The 16,652-nt window shown below is 38.8% G+C and overlaps 1 protein-coding gene across 1 annotated transcript in view; it reads right to left on the bottom strand.

Annotated features, from left to right (window-relative positions):
• Positions 1-16,652, bottom strand: part of OTOG (otogelin) — a 92,413-nt gene extending 75,761 nt beyond the window's left edge. The window contains exons 1-12 of the mRNA XM_058829527.1: positions 16,559-16,652; positions 16,372-16,432; positions 16,220-16,274; positions 14,944-15,031; positions 7,246-7,338; positions 6,868-7,022; positions 6,347-6,465; positions 5,779-5,984; positions 4,073-4,203; positions 3,084-3,190; positions 2,047-2,156; positions 1,119-1,244 (exon numbers count right to left, since the gene is read on the bottom strand). Coding sequence (XP_058685510.1) covers positions 1,119-1,244; positions 2,047-2,156; positions 3,084-3,190; positions 4,073-4,203; positions 5,779-5,984; positions 6,347-6,465; positions 6,868-7,022; positions 7,246-7,338; positions 14,944-15,031; positions 16,220-16,274; positions 16,372-16,432; positions 16,559-16,610 — 1,303 coding nt within the window. The 5' untranslated portion in view covers positions 16,611-16,652. The remainder of the gene's footprint in view (positions 1-1,118; positions 1,245-2,046; positions 2,157-3,083; positions 3,191-4,072; positions 4,204-5,778; positions 5,985-6,346; positions 6,466-6,867; positions 7,023-7,245; positions 7,339-14,943; positions 15,032-16,219; positions 16,275-16,371; positions 16,433-16,558) is intronic.

The following is a 16,652-nucleotide window of genomic DNA, read 5'->3' as shown; positions in this document are numbered from 1 at the left end:
CCAATGTTCTTGGATTTATTATCATACATAAATGGTCATTTATGTATGATAATAAATCTCTACTCTATTTGCTACTCATTTTCACCAAAAGAAGTGCAATTTAACTATATTAAATAAATTATATTATAGGGATCAAGTCATTAAATTTCTTGAGATACAGCAAACATAGTGCAAGTAACAAATATTTAATTACTGGGTAAGAGGGAGAGGAAACCACACACACAAAATAACAAAACCAGACATAGAGGTCATGCTGCTTTGAGTACCTTTGGCTTATTTTTTAACACATTTACGAATCTTTGGCTCTGTGGTCCTCATTTTACTGGTTTGTGGGGTTTTTTTGCCTTTTTTTCCTTATTACTATAATTATTATTATTCTTTTCTGACCAGAGGACCAGAAGAAAAAAAGGCCTTACCAAACCATAAAAAGCATAATTTATGACAAATATGATTAAACTCATAAATAATCAGGGTATATATAAGAGGCAAGACTTAAAGATCCATGGCATAACTATCTCTGTTCTCTTTTAGATATAATTCTGTACTCAACAGAAGCCAATACCTAGGGGAAAGCTGGATATCAAATCTATTTTAGTGATGAGGGCAAAGTTTTGCTACAGACCACACTGCTAAATATCTCACTTGCCAGAATCATACAACAGTCTACAAACCTCATTATCAAAACCTGTTTCTGGCCATGTAAATGAGTTTTATTTATTACATGGTTTTGAGCTTTTCTAAGCATCCTAGCTAGGAAAAAAACATAGGACAAAAAAACCCGAAACCACCCAAATAATTCTCCCTCTACCAACAAAAACCAATCAGAAACCACCACAATCAGGAGGATCCCTGCCCTGTAACAACAGAGCAAACCCTGTTTTTCACTGAAATTGTGTAGCTAGAATGTGGATCTGAGCTGAAACCTATTCCTACTTTTTATAGGAAGGAAAAGGCTCTTGTCAGTAAGGAAAACAGGGTTAGATACCCACACTGCTGGCAATCAGTTTATAAAGAGCTCCTGCTTTTAATCTAGCTAGGTCATAGAGGGATGTAAACTTGGGGAGAAACAATCTGAATGTTGTGTGGAATCAGGTATGTATCTGAGAAGCTAAACTCACCCTCTGGGCAGTAGCAGCCATCAATGCAGTGAAGCTCACTGCCAATGCACTGTGACTGCTGATGACACGAAACGGGGCAGCAGTTGATACATTCACTGTAGGTCAAGGGTTCAGCACAGGTAATGACTGAAATACAGAAACAGAAATGAAAAGGTGTGGAGCTACTGTCACAGGGTTTACATGGATTGCACATTGTTTCTTTCAGGTATGCATTTTCTGGCATGTCAGTTCTCTATCTGTTCTCTAGATAAACGTTGTGTAAAACAGTGGCTTTCCTAAGACACAAAGAATTCATACCTATTTACATATTCTCATTCTCTCCATTAAAGGTGCATTAAGAAGGAATAATCTTAAATTATACTTTCTCACAGAACTATTTAGATTCTCAGACCATCATCAGAAGCAGTCAGGATACCAATTAACTGAGATTTTTTGTAACCACAGTGGAAATCCTCTGTCATGGTTGACAAAGCAGTTTTGGTCCTGTGTTCCAGGCAGGTGAACAAATTAGATAACCTCTTTCAAACTTACACTGTGTGACTTGCAAGATGAAGTCTTATGCAAGTGCAATTTAAGTTTATTTTTAACACTCGTGACACACATTTTACATATCACAAAGCCATGAAGACTTTGGCAATATTTGAAAGAGTAGCTCTGTGAAAATAAAAATGGTTAATGACCTTAAAGAAACACTGTAATAAGCTTAGTGCTTTAAATAAATTCAGTATAAATTGCACATATTAAAGAGAAAAGGCTAATTTGGCTACATTTATGTAGCCTTGAAGTAAGTTTGACTCACTTAATATCTTCATTAACAACTATACAAGTCCAAAACTGGAAAAAAGCAAAGAAGTAAAACTATGAAGGGCACCCTTTTCAAAATACAAGGGCCAAGCAGTATTTCCAAATACAAGAGCATGGGCATTACCACACTGCTGGAAGTGCACACGCCATCCATGGAGTGGCTTTCCTGCTTGGGCACATGCTCTGGCATACTCAGTGAGCGCTCGACACCAAGTTGCATCATCAGCTGCTGACCTTACACAAATAAAAGGTGAGATATTATTTTGTACCTCTATTCAAACACACACTCATAACCCCATGAATGCTCCTGCATTGAATTCAACCACACTGTTTGAATCTACTTTAACAATGTTCTACAGTACTGTACTGTTGGACTAGGTTAAAAGTCTTAAAAGGATAAAAACTTTCTGCCACCCTTGCAAAGAGGTCATCAATATAAGTATCAATATATTTGAGACCTGATACTATTTTTCTGAATAAATCCACAAAAGCCAGAATTACAGCAGTATAAGGAGACTTCAATAAAGGTCTTGATTTTTACAGAAGGAATAACATCCTACAGAAAACTCACAAGAAGAAAGTAAAAAATTTCTACCTGTGAGCCACCAGGGTACAAGAAATGGAAATTATCTCCTGACCTGCCTTATTATTTTTTTTTTTTTTTTTAATTTAGCTAGTCAAAACTGCTCAGACCAGGAGTACAGCAGGTCATGAAATGTTAGCACAAGTTCAGCTGGTTATCAAATTCCTCTTTCCAGTATTACTAGTATTACCATACAGATTGCAGAAGCCAAAGTCACCACTGTGACTTTTCATTATAGTAAGAAGGCTTTAGAATGGCAGAAAGCACCTAAGGATGTTGCATGCTCAGAATCAAAAGACATGACATATTCAAGGGAGATAGACTAACACAACTGGAAAATATCTGGGCCTGACTTCAGTCATTCTTACAACAAAGGAAACAAGAACTACTCCAGAGCATTCCACAACAGTAAAACTAGAACAAGTGAGAAAAGCCAGATAACAGTAACAATGTTATAAAATCTTACATGCAGAGAAAGTCACAGATCAGTTCATTTAACATTTGTAATTCATTCTTATGACAGAAGGGCCATGGGTTTTTTATAATAGCTTTGGAATTAGCCAAAAACATTCACTTACATGCAGAGATCATTTGTGCAGCTTGCCATAAAAGAAAGAGGACTCACATACTCATGACATTGTTTAAATGGGGGATGTAACAGGATATTACACAGAGCATATGCCCTCTGAAATGAAAGAGACAGCTGTTGTAATGAGGTTTTCAAAAATAAACATAAGCAGAATAAAAGAGAATGCTGTGGAAAATCAGAACAGACATCTGTCTGTGTCTAGGAATCACTTTCCCCTCACCAAATAGAAGCAGTGTTTAGCAACACATTGCTCTCCATGCCAGAGCTTGCATAACATTGAATCTTTTATCCAAGGTCATACCAGTGGTAGTAAAACATATCCCTTCCCCAAAAAGAACACAGATAATTTTGCAACTTAACCAAGATGACCTGAAAAAAGCCTTCAATTTAATTAAATTACACAGTAAAAGGCAAGAGAAATAAACCATACCTGGCACCAGCTTTAGTTTCAAAGCACTTTAATTTATGGGTTATATCCCGAAAATACTAATTAAAAGGAAAAATTACTTCAATGTCATGGCAAGAAGCAAGAATAATTCTCTTTTTAAACACTGGCAAATGAACTGTGCTCTGAGTCTGGTCTTGCTTCCCTGCTTCTTTTTATCCTCCCTAAGGAAAGGAATGGCTACTAGTTCTTGAACACTGCTATTTTACAACTTGTCACTCATTCAGCTTCAGAGTCAAACATTTCTATTGGCTGCTATGCAGACAGTATAATATTTGAAAAGATCAAGAATTAAAGTTGGAAGACAAGAGGGATGGTAGGGCGGGGGGAGGAAGTGATGAGAGGACAAGCAAAGATCTGATACAGCAAACATTTTAATTAACCTCTCCCAAAAAAAAGGTGCAAATATTTCCAGTCTCTTTCAAAGCATTAAAAAGTTGTCAAATTATTAATTGAAAATTTAAATTAAGTCAAATTCTTGCTCCAATTAGAATCACCAGCTATGGCAATAATCCTTTTGTGTTGATCCAAACCTGCAGAGATTCACGGCTTTGTGTCAGGCACGGTGGTTCACTGAGAAGAGATTTATCCCAGTCAGGTGTTCCTTGTGGAGGATTTTCCTGCCAGCTCTCTACAAATTCTGTTACATCATCTGTCAGTTTTCCTAGACAAGACACACAGAGTCACGCAGTGACTTCAAAGAACAACAGTGCTTCTATAGGAATTCCTAAGGAAACGTTTCAACAACCAGACCACATAACAAAGAGAACACCTGACCCTTCCTACTTACTAGATGAATCAGCTGAAATCAATCTGGTCCTTTCAAGAAGCAAAAAGTACTTTTAAAAGAACTACAGAAGTGGGCTTTTGGATGGCAGAAAGCAACTTACTGAGGTAATTGGGCAAGGAAGGGATTTAATGGAGAAAGACTGTGCCTGCCTTAGCCCATCAATGGAATAAAGAAAAAAAAAGGTTTTATTAAAAAGCTTAAATAAATTAATAAATAATACATAGGTCTATCCTGCTACTTTATATGAAACTCCCAACAGGGAGTCTAAAACCTAAGAAAAATGAGGCATTCCTGGGTACAAAATGATTGTCTGAATTTGCTAAATAAGGATGTGACTTATTTAAGTAGAAACGTCCATACTAGGCTTAAACCAACTAATTCATCATCATTATTATTATCCACCTTGGACAGCTGGTGACATTGATTTCTGCTTGTATGTCCCACAAATTAGTATCTTGCCACATCTGTAGTACTACTGTTCCCCAAGTGAATGAAGCTCATGCACAGTGAATTCACTCACTTGTGCTAGAAATGCAGCTTTAAGGGACGGAGACACTGAGAAAGGTGAGAAGAAAGAAAAGTCTCTGGGGAGATGACCCCCAGATCTTGGTATTAGTATAAACAACTTGATTTAGTGAGCAACGTATCAGTGGGGGTAATGGCTGTTAACAGGGATGGTGCTTTCTGGAACTGAGTGGAATGCATGAACAACAGAAGAAACCACATCCACTCTGAGCTTTGAAGTAGTGCTGTACAGAAATATCCTCAAGTTAAAGAGGAGGAGCCAACAGTTAAACAGCCCAAAACAATGATTTCCCAAAGTTTTTATGGCCTCACTCGAGATACTTGGCAGGGACCTGATCTTTTCTTTTACCCCTGTTGCTTTTTTTTTTTCTGACTCATTTTATAGGTGTCTTCACTCGCTATTTACTGAAAGCCAAGCTTTTTGGAAGTGTCTGAAGTTGACAGATCACTGATAACTTCTGAAAGCATTAACACATATGAAATGCCAGATCAAACAGGAGTTGACAGTTTTCATTAATTTTATTTACTAATTATTGATTAATTTCCTATAGCGATAGGCTTCCACAGGCCACAAAATTTCTAAAAGGGCAGTGGACATTTAAAAACAGATTTTACTTTCAGGTCCCAGGAAACTGAAATAAAAATACCATTGTAGGTAATTGAGTAAGACAACTTTAAGATCTTCATCCCTAGAGCCCCACCTACATTGAAATTGGTCCTCTTCACTAAATATCATTACACATTTAATAATTAATAAAAATTTAATAATTTTAGTATTTCATTATCATACTTTCCATTTCAAAAGTCTCCTCTCTTAAATTCAATCGGCATTACAACTGAAAGCTAAGCACAGTAACATCTATTTCACCATAAAAAAACCAAAGCCCACCATATTACACAACAGGATATATCTTAAATACTCACCATAACTAGTTTCCAGATCATCCTGCAGAATAGCATTATTGTTTCCACACAGTCCATGGGTTTTGCCCAGGTATTCTGGTGTCATTTTGATGTACACTGCAGATGTACCATCCCAAGCCAGGGTAAAGGCATACTGGTGCCTGACCAGGAAATATCCAGCTAGTTTCTGGATGTGTAAGTTGCCAATAACATAAGGTAACTGTACTCTGGAATGACACACAGAACCAAAAATAACATTATGTTAGAAAATGTAACCATTAAGAATAAATTAATTGCTGATGCCTTCCTCATACAACTGAAAATCCCTCATGTAAATATTGAATAACTCCACTAAACCAAATGAATTTGCAAATAACAGCAAAAATAATGAATGCCAATGATTATATTTAATTCTATATACCACTAATTTAGATATCACCTTTCTCAGACACTACTCTATAAATGGAGAGTAATTATTGCAGCTGTGATCTGGATGCTTTTTCAGCCTACCAAGGAACAAGTTTACATTTCTACTATCAAAATGGTACCATGATGTTAACTCCAGCATTAGAAACATGTCTGCAATTACCCAAATCCTTTATAGGTGACTTCACTGCTCATCTTTATCTGTTCATCTCCAGAAAAGAATAAACTAATGGACCTCTTGCAGGAATAAGGAGAAGAATGGCATTCAGGATCATTATTCACCTGCCAAATAAAATCAGAAAGTCAACATATTAATCAAATTCTTTGTAACAGACATGTAAAAGAACTAATACCCCCAAATCTACATTCAGCATGGGAACAAGAAGTTTGGTCCCCCTCTTGTGGAAAAAACTGAGCAGTGTTCTCATAGCCATGGTCACGGAGTGGTCTTTTCACAGCTTTGAGTGAACAAAGCAGGCTTTGGAAGGACACACATCAGTCTTATTCCAGCTGTTTACATTCTATGCTATGGTAACTGGTAGCCCACATCATGTTAAAATCACATCTAGATTACATTTTACAACCCCCTATTATCATCTGAAGTTATTTTTAATCTTTTAAAATTACTACATTATTAGCATGTTCAACAGCAGTTCAAAAGAATGCAGAAGCACCATTCCCTACCTGTATGGAAAAGCTCTGCTCATCTAATTCAGCGTGTCTCACAAGGGCATATGTGGATTTCCCAGAAAAGTAATAATAGAGTCCATCAAAAGTTTCAAAATTATATTGGCCCCATGTCCTGCATATATGATCTCTTTCAGCACCTGTGTTATACACTACCAAAAGGAGAGTCACTTGAGACACAGTGCGGGTTCTTTGATACAAACAGGAGTTGAGATGGGGCAGTGCATGTGACATGCTGTGAAATATGATGACATAAAAGAAAGGAGGGAGAAAATGCTACAGCATGAATGGAACCTTTAGACAGAGAGTAGTCACGGTAGCTGTGGGAAACAAGTGCAATCCCAGAAACCCAGTCAGATTTCTCTCTTTACACACCTGTCTGGCATCTTGGTCCTGTTGCATTAAATCGACTGCAGTTGCACAGCCCTCTGTAGACACACTCACCTCCATTAAAACATGTAAGTGAATCTGAGTGGAACAAAACAAGGCATGTCAAAAAATAAATTCTGGTATTTTTCTTTCTTAACACACAGTTCTTTCACTGAATGTAACTCTGAGAATGACAGGAGTTGCTAACTTAACATTAAAGTGTCCTAGAGAACTAACCAGCCTCACAAAAATGAAACATAGTGTGAAAGCTTCAACTCAAGTTATACGGCCAGATTAATAAATCTATTGCACCTTTAGAGAAGCCAAATCAAAATGTCTGTGACATCTGTTAGTCTGATATGTTTTCAGTCCCCAAAGCAATGAACAGAGGAAGAGAACAAGTACTGCACCACAAAGAAGCCCAGTGCCTACATCCACACACAGGTAACAACACCCTGTGGGTAAGCTCTGCCAGGATGAGAGCAGGCTACCTTAAAATGAGTATCTTCTGATCCCAGCTGTGTATCTTTACCTGCCTGCATTTCATCTTACAGCTTTCAAGTACACCAACCACAAGCACTTTCCATAAAGACACAGATCCCTGACTTGCAATGACAGGTTTGGACTTGGGCTTGGGGGAGGAAGGTGATGGTTTTTGTTTGGTTTTTTTAAGTTTCTATTTTCCCCTAGGAAGACCCCTAACAAAATAGGACAGACATGTTCATAGCCTGAAGGAAAATGCACACAAGCAGAAAGAAAGTTTCCTGTTACTAAATTTAACTAAATTATTAAACTTTGTGATTAAATGTTTTTTAAAAATTGTGATCCATTTACTTATTTTCCTACTATTTACTCCTATAAAGTTTAAATAAGGAGTTTAAATTTTAATAATTTACTATTATGTAATCATAGTAGTTTTTGTACTTTAGAATACTTTAGCATAAAAACTGAGATTGCTTTTGTTGCAGAAAGCTGACAAGTTGCTCAGAAGAAACTGTTTCAGGAAGATACAAACTGAAGTCTCAGCCATCTTCTCTTTATCTTTACAAATACATCATTCTTGAAAAATAATCCTAGAATGGTTTGTGTTGGAAGGGACCTTAAAGATTATCTCATTCCAACCCCACTGGACCAGGTCTCCAAAGCCCCATCCCTCTTGAACACTTCCAAGGATGGGGAATCCACACTTCTATGAGCAACCTATTCTAGTGTCTCACCACCCTTATAGCAAATAATTTCTTATTAATATCTTATCTAAGCGTACTCCCTTTCAACTTCAAGCCATTACCATTTGCAATCACATTATAAATATTATAATTTATAATAATTACTAATTATTTGAAGATTTTCAAAATATCCTAACAATTTTTGATTCCCTTGGTCTCAACAAGCAGTCTCCCACCCTCCAAAAAAAAAAATTAAAAAGTAAAAATAAAAAAAAAACCATGCTCAAAAGAACAAGGCAGGTTGACAAAGTAAAAGGCAGTGTCTCTTTGCCTGCTAGCCCTACTCTCCTGCTCCTGTCCCTGCCTGACCAGCTCTGGTCACTAAAAAATAATACAAGCACCATGCAGAAAGGCCCCTACTTACTCTGACTGAGCCAGCTCATTTACATGCTCACAGTGACCAATCTTGTCAATAATGCAAAAGCCTGTTCCTCTCGTCAAGAGAGGCAGACATTGATCTCTTTCATCTTGAGTGTTGTGAGACCTGTGTAACCAGAGCTCTGGTCTCTGTTCTTTGCTTCTCTAGGATTATGCCCTGTTGCCTGTCCAGTTACAATAATGAGCAATTAGGCTGCAAGTCATGTTCCTCTGAGCTGCAGAGGAAGTCAGCCCCCTTTTGATGTTTCAGGTCGAATGATTGCACTCTAAGCATGGCTCAGGTAACCTGCTCCAAGCTGTGTTTGTTCAGACTGCAAACAGTCAGCTGACCTGGGGACCTTTGCTGTCACTGTGAAAGATCTCCGTGGCTCTCTTTTAGAGAGAAAGGGTGTTAGTCAAACCTGAAACAAATCAAATGACTCAATCACAAGCATTTTCTTCTGTATGAAGATTTCTTCTGTCTGTGTGTGTATGATTCTAAGCAAGTATGATAATCTCAGCTGTTGTATTTGTTTTTACCCCTTTTTGCATCATTTTTAAGTGTCCTAACACTGCATAGAACAGCTGTGTGTGCAAACATCCTTAAGCAGGTAATGAGGAAAGCAGCATTGTTTCAGATCAGATTTAGTGCTTCTACTACTGTAAATGTGGCCTCCTTTAAACATCCCATTCTGCTCCATTAACACAGAAATACTTCCTAAAGTATTCAGAATAAATATCCTTTAACAAGGGGTTCATTCTAATCTTCGTCATTAAAGGAAAATGAGCTCTCCAAATAAGCTGACCCATATGACCACATCAAAATGTTATCTCTCCCCTAGAAACATGAGAAACATTTTAATACTTGCAGAAAGGGAAAAGACATCAGGACTAGCAAACTGAAAGCTAAAATTAGGAAAACTTATGGGAGAATATTTTGTCCTCCATTAACCTGAAAGAGACACCTATTAAAGCCTCCTCAGCTCCTCTTTCCCCTTTGACACTATGCCAGTTGAGTGCACTGGGCTGGAATCTGAAACTGAAAACTGGTGAGACTTTTCTAGCAGAAGACAATAGGCCTAAGTAGCATGAGTTTTGACTCACATAAGTAATAATGGCATTTCTAACCAGTGCTGCCACTGGAACCTGCAGATCATCCTGATAATATCACTGTTGCTGTGATGAAGCAACCAGCCTCAAATTCCTTCCTTATCAAATAAGGTGAAGACTTGGGATCATCTTGTAACACAGGTCTGAATTCTTTGCTGTTCTCAGCTTAAATACTCTAACCCCTTGTAATTACTGATTAGGCTGCAGCCCCATGGGTAGGGTTATTTTAGTCCCTTGAGCACATGGACCTCCTTTTCAGTTCATCCCCCTTTCAAATTTTTCCATGAGCAGTAGCAGAACCTTGAGCCCGTTATTAGAGCCTTTGAAAACATATGACTGAAATCCAACCCACATTACTGCAAGGGGTTTTGCAGAGCAGGGTCCAAGCTTCACACAGGGACATTCCATAGAAGCATCATGACAGCTGTTCAAAGGCATCTTGAATCTTTATCAAAACAGACATATTTTGAAATATTATTATTGATGAAATATATTTTGTGGCTTGGCATCTCTGATATGGTACACACTTAGCATTATCTGCTTTCTTACATTACTGCTTATCCAATGAATACTTAAAATCTCTTTCATTTATTTTAGTTCCAATTGAACTAAACATGTCCTGACTTGCTCATCCATGATTTTGTTTTCTGATCCAACAAGCTCTTTGGGAACAAAATAAGTAATTTATATAGTGTGAAGCCCTTCAGCATGAAGTGAGATGGAGTCACTAAAGAAATGCTCTCCTCTTGGAGCACAAGGAGGTAACTGCAAGGAAATCTACAATATGTATTCCACACAAAAGATAAGACTCAATCAAAGAGGCATCTAAATTAAAGTCTTTTCACTTTCATTCAAGGTGGCATCCATTTTGAAATACTTGATTTTTGCTACAACTATCACATGAAGACAAATGCTTGAGCTCAGGTCTAACCTCACGGTAATACACCATTATCACCAGTACACTACTAATTCTTGAAGATTTGTGCCTAATGTGTACCAATCTGAGTATTTTTTTCGTAAAACATTATGAACTTCCTAGTGCTACTATTTAAGACACAGCAGGAAAAAAACAACTTGCTTAATGCAAAATAATAGACACAGTTTTCCTTTCAGGGTACTTGTTACTAGATTCACCTGGAAAGAAAAATTTAAGTATAAAAGATTAATTTAGAGATAATTTAGTTAATATAGAGATAACTTGTGGATAAAGTTTTGCTTAAGCTAGATAGATACAAGATTCAGCCCATGCCTTCAGTTCTTATGATTCTGCCCGGATATCAACTTTGCTCTAAGCAGATCTGGAAATCTGAAGTCATTTACAGAAAGAGATGGGAATTATATTTTTTCAGAATTCTTTAAAAATTTCATATTTTTAAAGTAGCTATGCAAGAGTTGAAGAGTAGTTCAGTTGAAGATTCTGAAGATAATCACAGTACTAAAATGACCAATTACTGAAAATCAACAAATTTTATTCTTTAATTGAAAGGTAAAAAAGGCAAAACAGATCAGGATAAGAATTTGCAAGAAACCTAAGTTAGATCTAGAGCCACACATAAAAGAGTATGCTTTATAAGCTTAGAATGTAGTATTTCAATTTTTGCAGCCAACATCCTTGAAATTCTGTATTTTGTAACTCTGCATAACTTCCAGTGCATGTTTCTCTACGTGCAAGCTTTCAGGTGCTCTCTCAGGTATAGGAAAATTAATACAAGTATTCCCTGCAATCTTTTCTACCCTTCAACTTCACAGTTGAAGTTTGAAAGCACCTGCCTGCAGTGGCACAGGTTTTCCCTGGCATACAGGCTTCAGCAGGCTGCAACACAGCCCAGGGCCAACCTCCTTGCTCTAGGGTGAAAAACTTTCCTCTCTGGGATTCTGAGGTGAACGAATGTCACACTATATTAGGAATGGCTAAAGTAACAACACAGACTCTCTTGTGGGTTGTACAGGAGAGCAAGGTTTATCATCCCAGATCTTCTTTTGTAGACAAGTACGAGAAGGTCTGGAAAGGTAAAACTCTTATTGGTTAGTAAACTAACACATCACCATCACTGGTCAGTGGGGTACACCACCCCTCGACCTTCTCTTGCAAGAAAACAAGAAACTAACAAGCAACACCTACAAGGCTGTCTTATGATTTCCCAGGCCACATTCTCAGGCTAGTCTGAGAAAGTTATGTGACTTGCTTTTCCACAGACACTGTGCTCCCTGCCTGCTGCTTGCATTTAGCATCCACAAACAAAGTGGATGCAATTTTAATGCTTCAATTCCAAGAACCTTCCAGCTGGCTACATATTTTCTGTTCTGATACTTGTCCTAAAATCAGTCCTCAAGCACATATTGTAAGGGACAAGTGTCTTCTATGACTCATCCCTGCTACAGCATTTCAACACAAAAAAATTTGTAGTCTTTAGAATGTTAGAGATTCTCAGCGGTAGCCTAAATACCTTCAGAAATAATTTGGTTTGCCTGTCCCAGGTTCTTAATATGCTTTAGCTCAGGAGTTTCGTGTTTTGGGCTTGGCATTTTTTTTACCTTTGTTTGTTATTTTTTAATTTTGCATGAAAAGATTTGTGTGGAAAGAAGCTAAAAGTTTAACAGCTACATAAACTACACCTTAACTTCAGTTATTCTGATGCACATTTCCCATCCTATGTTCCCTGGCTACAAGAAGCGAACACAGAACTTTTCTTTTGGCATTTGCTTGTGCTAGAGCAAATTTTTTGTTCCATTGACAGAAAAGAGATGACATCACTGTCTGAAATGCTTTCAATTGACTAAGACAACACAAAGGTAAAGAGATCTCTTGCAAAAGTCATGCACTCATATAAAACATGGTTTATCTTTACAGAGTTACAGAATGCAAGAAAAACTGGTATTGCACAAGAATTGACTGTAATATAATTTCATTATAATCACAGTTCTACAAGTATTTCAAAGAACAATTTTCTTAGAGACATTTCTAAAGTAAAGAAAGCAGGTAACAGCCTACATTTCCACTTTGGTTTGGAGTGTTTTGTCATTGATTTGGGTTTCCATAGTTCAGGTTTTTAAACAAAGGTTTGTTATTTCTAATATCCCCACATGTTTGCAAATCCCGCTCCATGGGCAGAGTTACAGCAGCTTGCATCTCTCTTTAAATTGGAGAGACCAAAAGGAAAACTATTTTTTTAAGTATTAGAAGTACTGTACAGAACACATCAGATTATTCTTTTGTTTTATTTTTTAATTTGTCTTTCACACACAGACAACAATAGATTCCATTTGCCACACATGTTACCGTGATTTAAAAAGGAAACTTCCAAGCCTATGTATTCCACTGTTTAAAAGAGTTTAATATTGCTGATTTTATTTGCCTTCAATATGAGCAATAATTGGTAATTTTTAATTCAACATCACTGCCTTTCCAAGACAAGTATATCAGAAATGGAAAACCCTTCTGGAATATTTTTGCCTCACAGAAATACAAATGAGAAAGAAAACAAGAACTGGAAAGGAACTGGAAAGGGCAATAAAACCTAATTCTTGCCATCATAACCACATCCTCCTTTAGAAGCTTAGCCATGTGATAAGCTAGCATGAGACATTTGTAAATATTTTGTTCTCCCTAGCTCCATATCTGTTCTTCCATTTCTTAAATATTAGGCCTATTTAAGAAGCAATAAACTTGCACATAAACCCTTGACAAAAGCTCTTTAATAGAATCCTTGCAAAGGGCTTATGTGTGTGGATTTTTATTGCACATTTGAACAGTAACACATCTTACAAGTTTTTTTCCAGATCTGAAGCAAAAAATGAAACCTACTAGTCCTGATTAAAGAAATTTTCACTAGGCAAAGACTAAATCCAGGGAAACAATTATTATGACAACAAATTTCTCAGCATGATCCACATATCTTCTCTTTTTAAGTTGCTTTGTTTAGTTGAAAAACAAAAGTGTAACAACTTCTTGATCAATAAAATGGCGCAACCCTCAAAAACAGAGGAATTTTTATTAGTACAGACTGTTAGGTTTCTAAACAATTTAATCATATACAATATATCTATGTTTTTTTTCATATACTGGAGAGAGATTCATAATAGTTTTTATTTGAACAATATTATGTTCTCTAAAGTCTTGTATCATTCCTCCATGTTCAGGTACACATTTCCCAAAAGCTTCTGAAAATGGTGTGTATTGAAGACATTAAAAGCTTTTGGAGATGACACAACCCTAGTCACAATTTATGAGTCCATTCCACACACCAGCCTTGCCACTTTACAGCCTTTTGGGCTGTAAAGCTATGGGATGCAAATTCAGACTATTCACTATGAGGTAGGTCCCACACCAAATGCCATCAGGCTGACTGAAAAGAAACCAGAGGGTTTGCATCACTAACTAAAATTACTATGAATGATTTTGCCTTGTTCTTCTCCTTTGTTCAAGGCTAGCATGACACAGACCCTTCTCAGCATTAACATAGAAGATCTTTACACTTTAGCAAAGATATTTTAAGCCTGTCCATTCCACTTCTGAAAATAAGATGAACCAAAAAACCAAAGATGTGCATTCCTTAAGTAAATGTCCACCTCTACAAGCTGGTGGCCAAAAGGACCTCCTAACCTATAGATCACACGCACAAAAAGCATCTTCAGGTTACCTCAGCAAAAACCATCTCCAAGCACAAAAAAGGTACGGGACATGCAATTTAATGGTGCCTAAACATCAATCCACATTTTTTGGTATACCACTGTAAGAGAATGTTTCCTTCCTGAAACTCTTTATTACAAATCCTGCAGTTAGTCATTCAAATTATCATGCCAGAAGCAGGCGTAAACTTGGAGCTAGGTTAAACTCCAAGACAAATTTCCATACTCCTGAGTACCTTTGAGACCAAACAAGATAGGGCCTCATTAATATTAAGGCCTCTAATATCTATTTTAGGATTTTTCTTCTTCCCAAGAGTAATTAAACAATGCAGAAAATTAGGGACAAGATAAGTTGCTTTATATAGAAACATAAATAACTTACTGGATGGTCCACATTTCATACTGTGTATTCTCCTGTTCCGAGACAAGGATGCTGTAGGTGAAGTGTTATAAACTGCCATTTCAGACTCCTTTCAGAAAGAACAAAGAAATCAGCAGCTATAAACAAGACACCTAGAAGTCTCTTCAGTCTGTCAGTAATTTTACCATTTTCAATAATATCTTTGCTTTGTATTGGCTTACTATAAAGTTCTCAAAAAACTCCATTGTAAAGTAAAAGGTATACTCAAGACTCCAATATCTTTTATTCTCCCTTCCTCCTAAACATACTTCGTACTGAAGATTTCTGCTCAGTAGGCTAGCCCAGAAAGAAACAAAAAAATTATCACTATAACTTTAATTCTTGGTGGGAGAACCTAAATCCGGGAGTATTCACAATAATTGGTGGTTTATTTGGTTACCTGTTTGCAGTTATGTGACGTTTTTTCTTTGCTGAGCTTTTCCCAGAATGAAAGCAGAGAGAAAAGTGACTCCCTCTGAGGAGCCACGAACAAGGACTACAAAGCAATCCTTCCTTTTCCCACCCTCGAACAAGGGAGTGGGAACCACACACCCTAATTACATTTCAGCAGCGTGCCATGAGTGACACAGTCGAGTTGCCAAGACAAACCACATCCAAAAACCTGAGCTGTAGTGACCCGATAGTGCCAGCTCATTTACTTCCACCGAGGAGCAAAAAGGCCCCCACAAAGCAATTGTTGCTGACGAGCCAGACCAGACCTCAGCTTTTCCTCGAGCTAGGATGCTTTGTACAACACGTAACTTCTCGAACAAGCTGAAGCTCTAGAAACAGTCACACAGTGTTCTCTCGCTACTTTAACACTGACTTTCGTTCAAGGTTGGCAGTCCTGTAGAATAGGACTGGGCTGAGATAAAATAGACATTCGAGGGCAAGTCCTGTAGAATCACCAGCGGTAAAACAGCCACCCAGGATACAGATGGTATCATAGCAATATATAGACATACGAGTGAGGCAAGATACGAGAAGCGCATTATCCTGATGGCAACCCGAACACCCACTCCTCTGTCCCGCACCGCCAGCCCCCCTCCGAGGGGTCTCCCCGGGAGCGGCGCTGGGAAGCCTGGCATCTCCTGAACTCATCAGCCTCACGAGCCCTGGAGGCAATACGGTGGATGCTCTCTTTCCGGGGTCTGCCCGGCGGGAAGCTGCGCATCCCAATGGCCCAGTGGCCTCCCCAGTGAGGTGCCCGGCCCCGCGGTGCCCGCCCGCCGCTCCTCAGCCCTGCCCGCATCCTCACCTGCATCGCCGCTGCGAGGCCACCCCTGCTCCGGGATCCCGCGGTGCTGCCTCGGCTGAGAAGGGAGAAAAAGGCAGGGTTGGCTCGGCCCGGGCAGCGGACCCAGCCAGCCAGCCCAGAAAGAGCCCCGCTGTACCCCGGCCGGCTCTTACCTGGGGAGCGGCAGGTCCCCGGCGGCGGGGGGATGCGCCCGGGTACCCCACGGAGACAGGGCTGGAAGGCAACGACGGCAGGTTAGCGATGGCCAGGACTGCCCTGCCCTGCCCTGCCCGCCCTCCCACACCATGCCATGCCCTCCCATGGCTCGGCACGCCGTTCCCCGGGCGGCGGGATGCTCACCCGAGGGCAGCCAGGCGCACAGCAGCGCCCTGAGCAGGAGCCGGGTCCCCATGCAGGCGGCAGCGGCTTCCCGCGGAGCTCCGGCCGCCACCTG

This window comes from Poecile atricapillus, chromosome 1 (assembly GCF_030490865.1).
Source record: "Poecile atricapillus isolate bPoeAtr1 chromosome 1, bPoeAtr1.hap1, whole genome shotgun sequence".
Classification (NCBI taxonomy): domain Eukaryota; kingdom Metazoa; phylum Chordata; class Aves; order Passeriformes; family Paridae; genus Poecile; species Poecile atricapillus.
The sequence above is the reverse complement of the archived record's forward strand: the minus strand, read 5'-3'. Positions and strand labels throughout refer to the sequence as shown.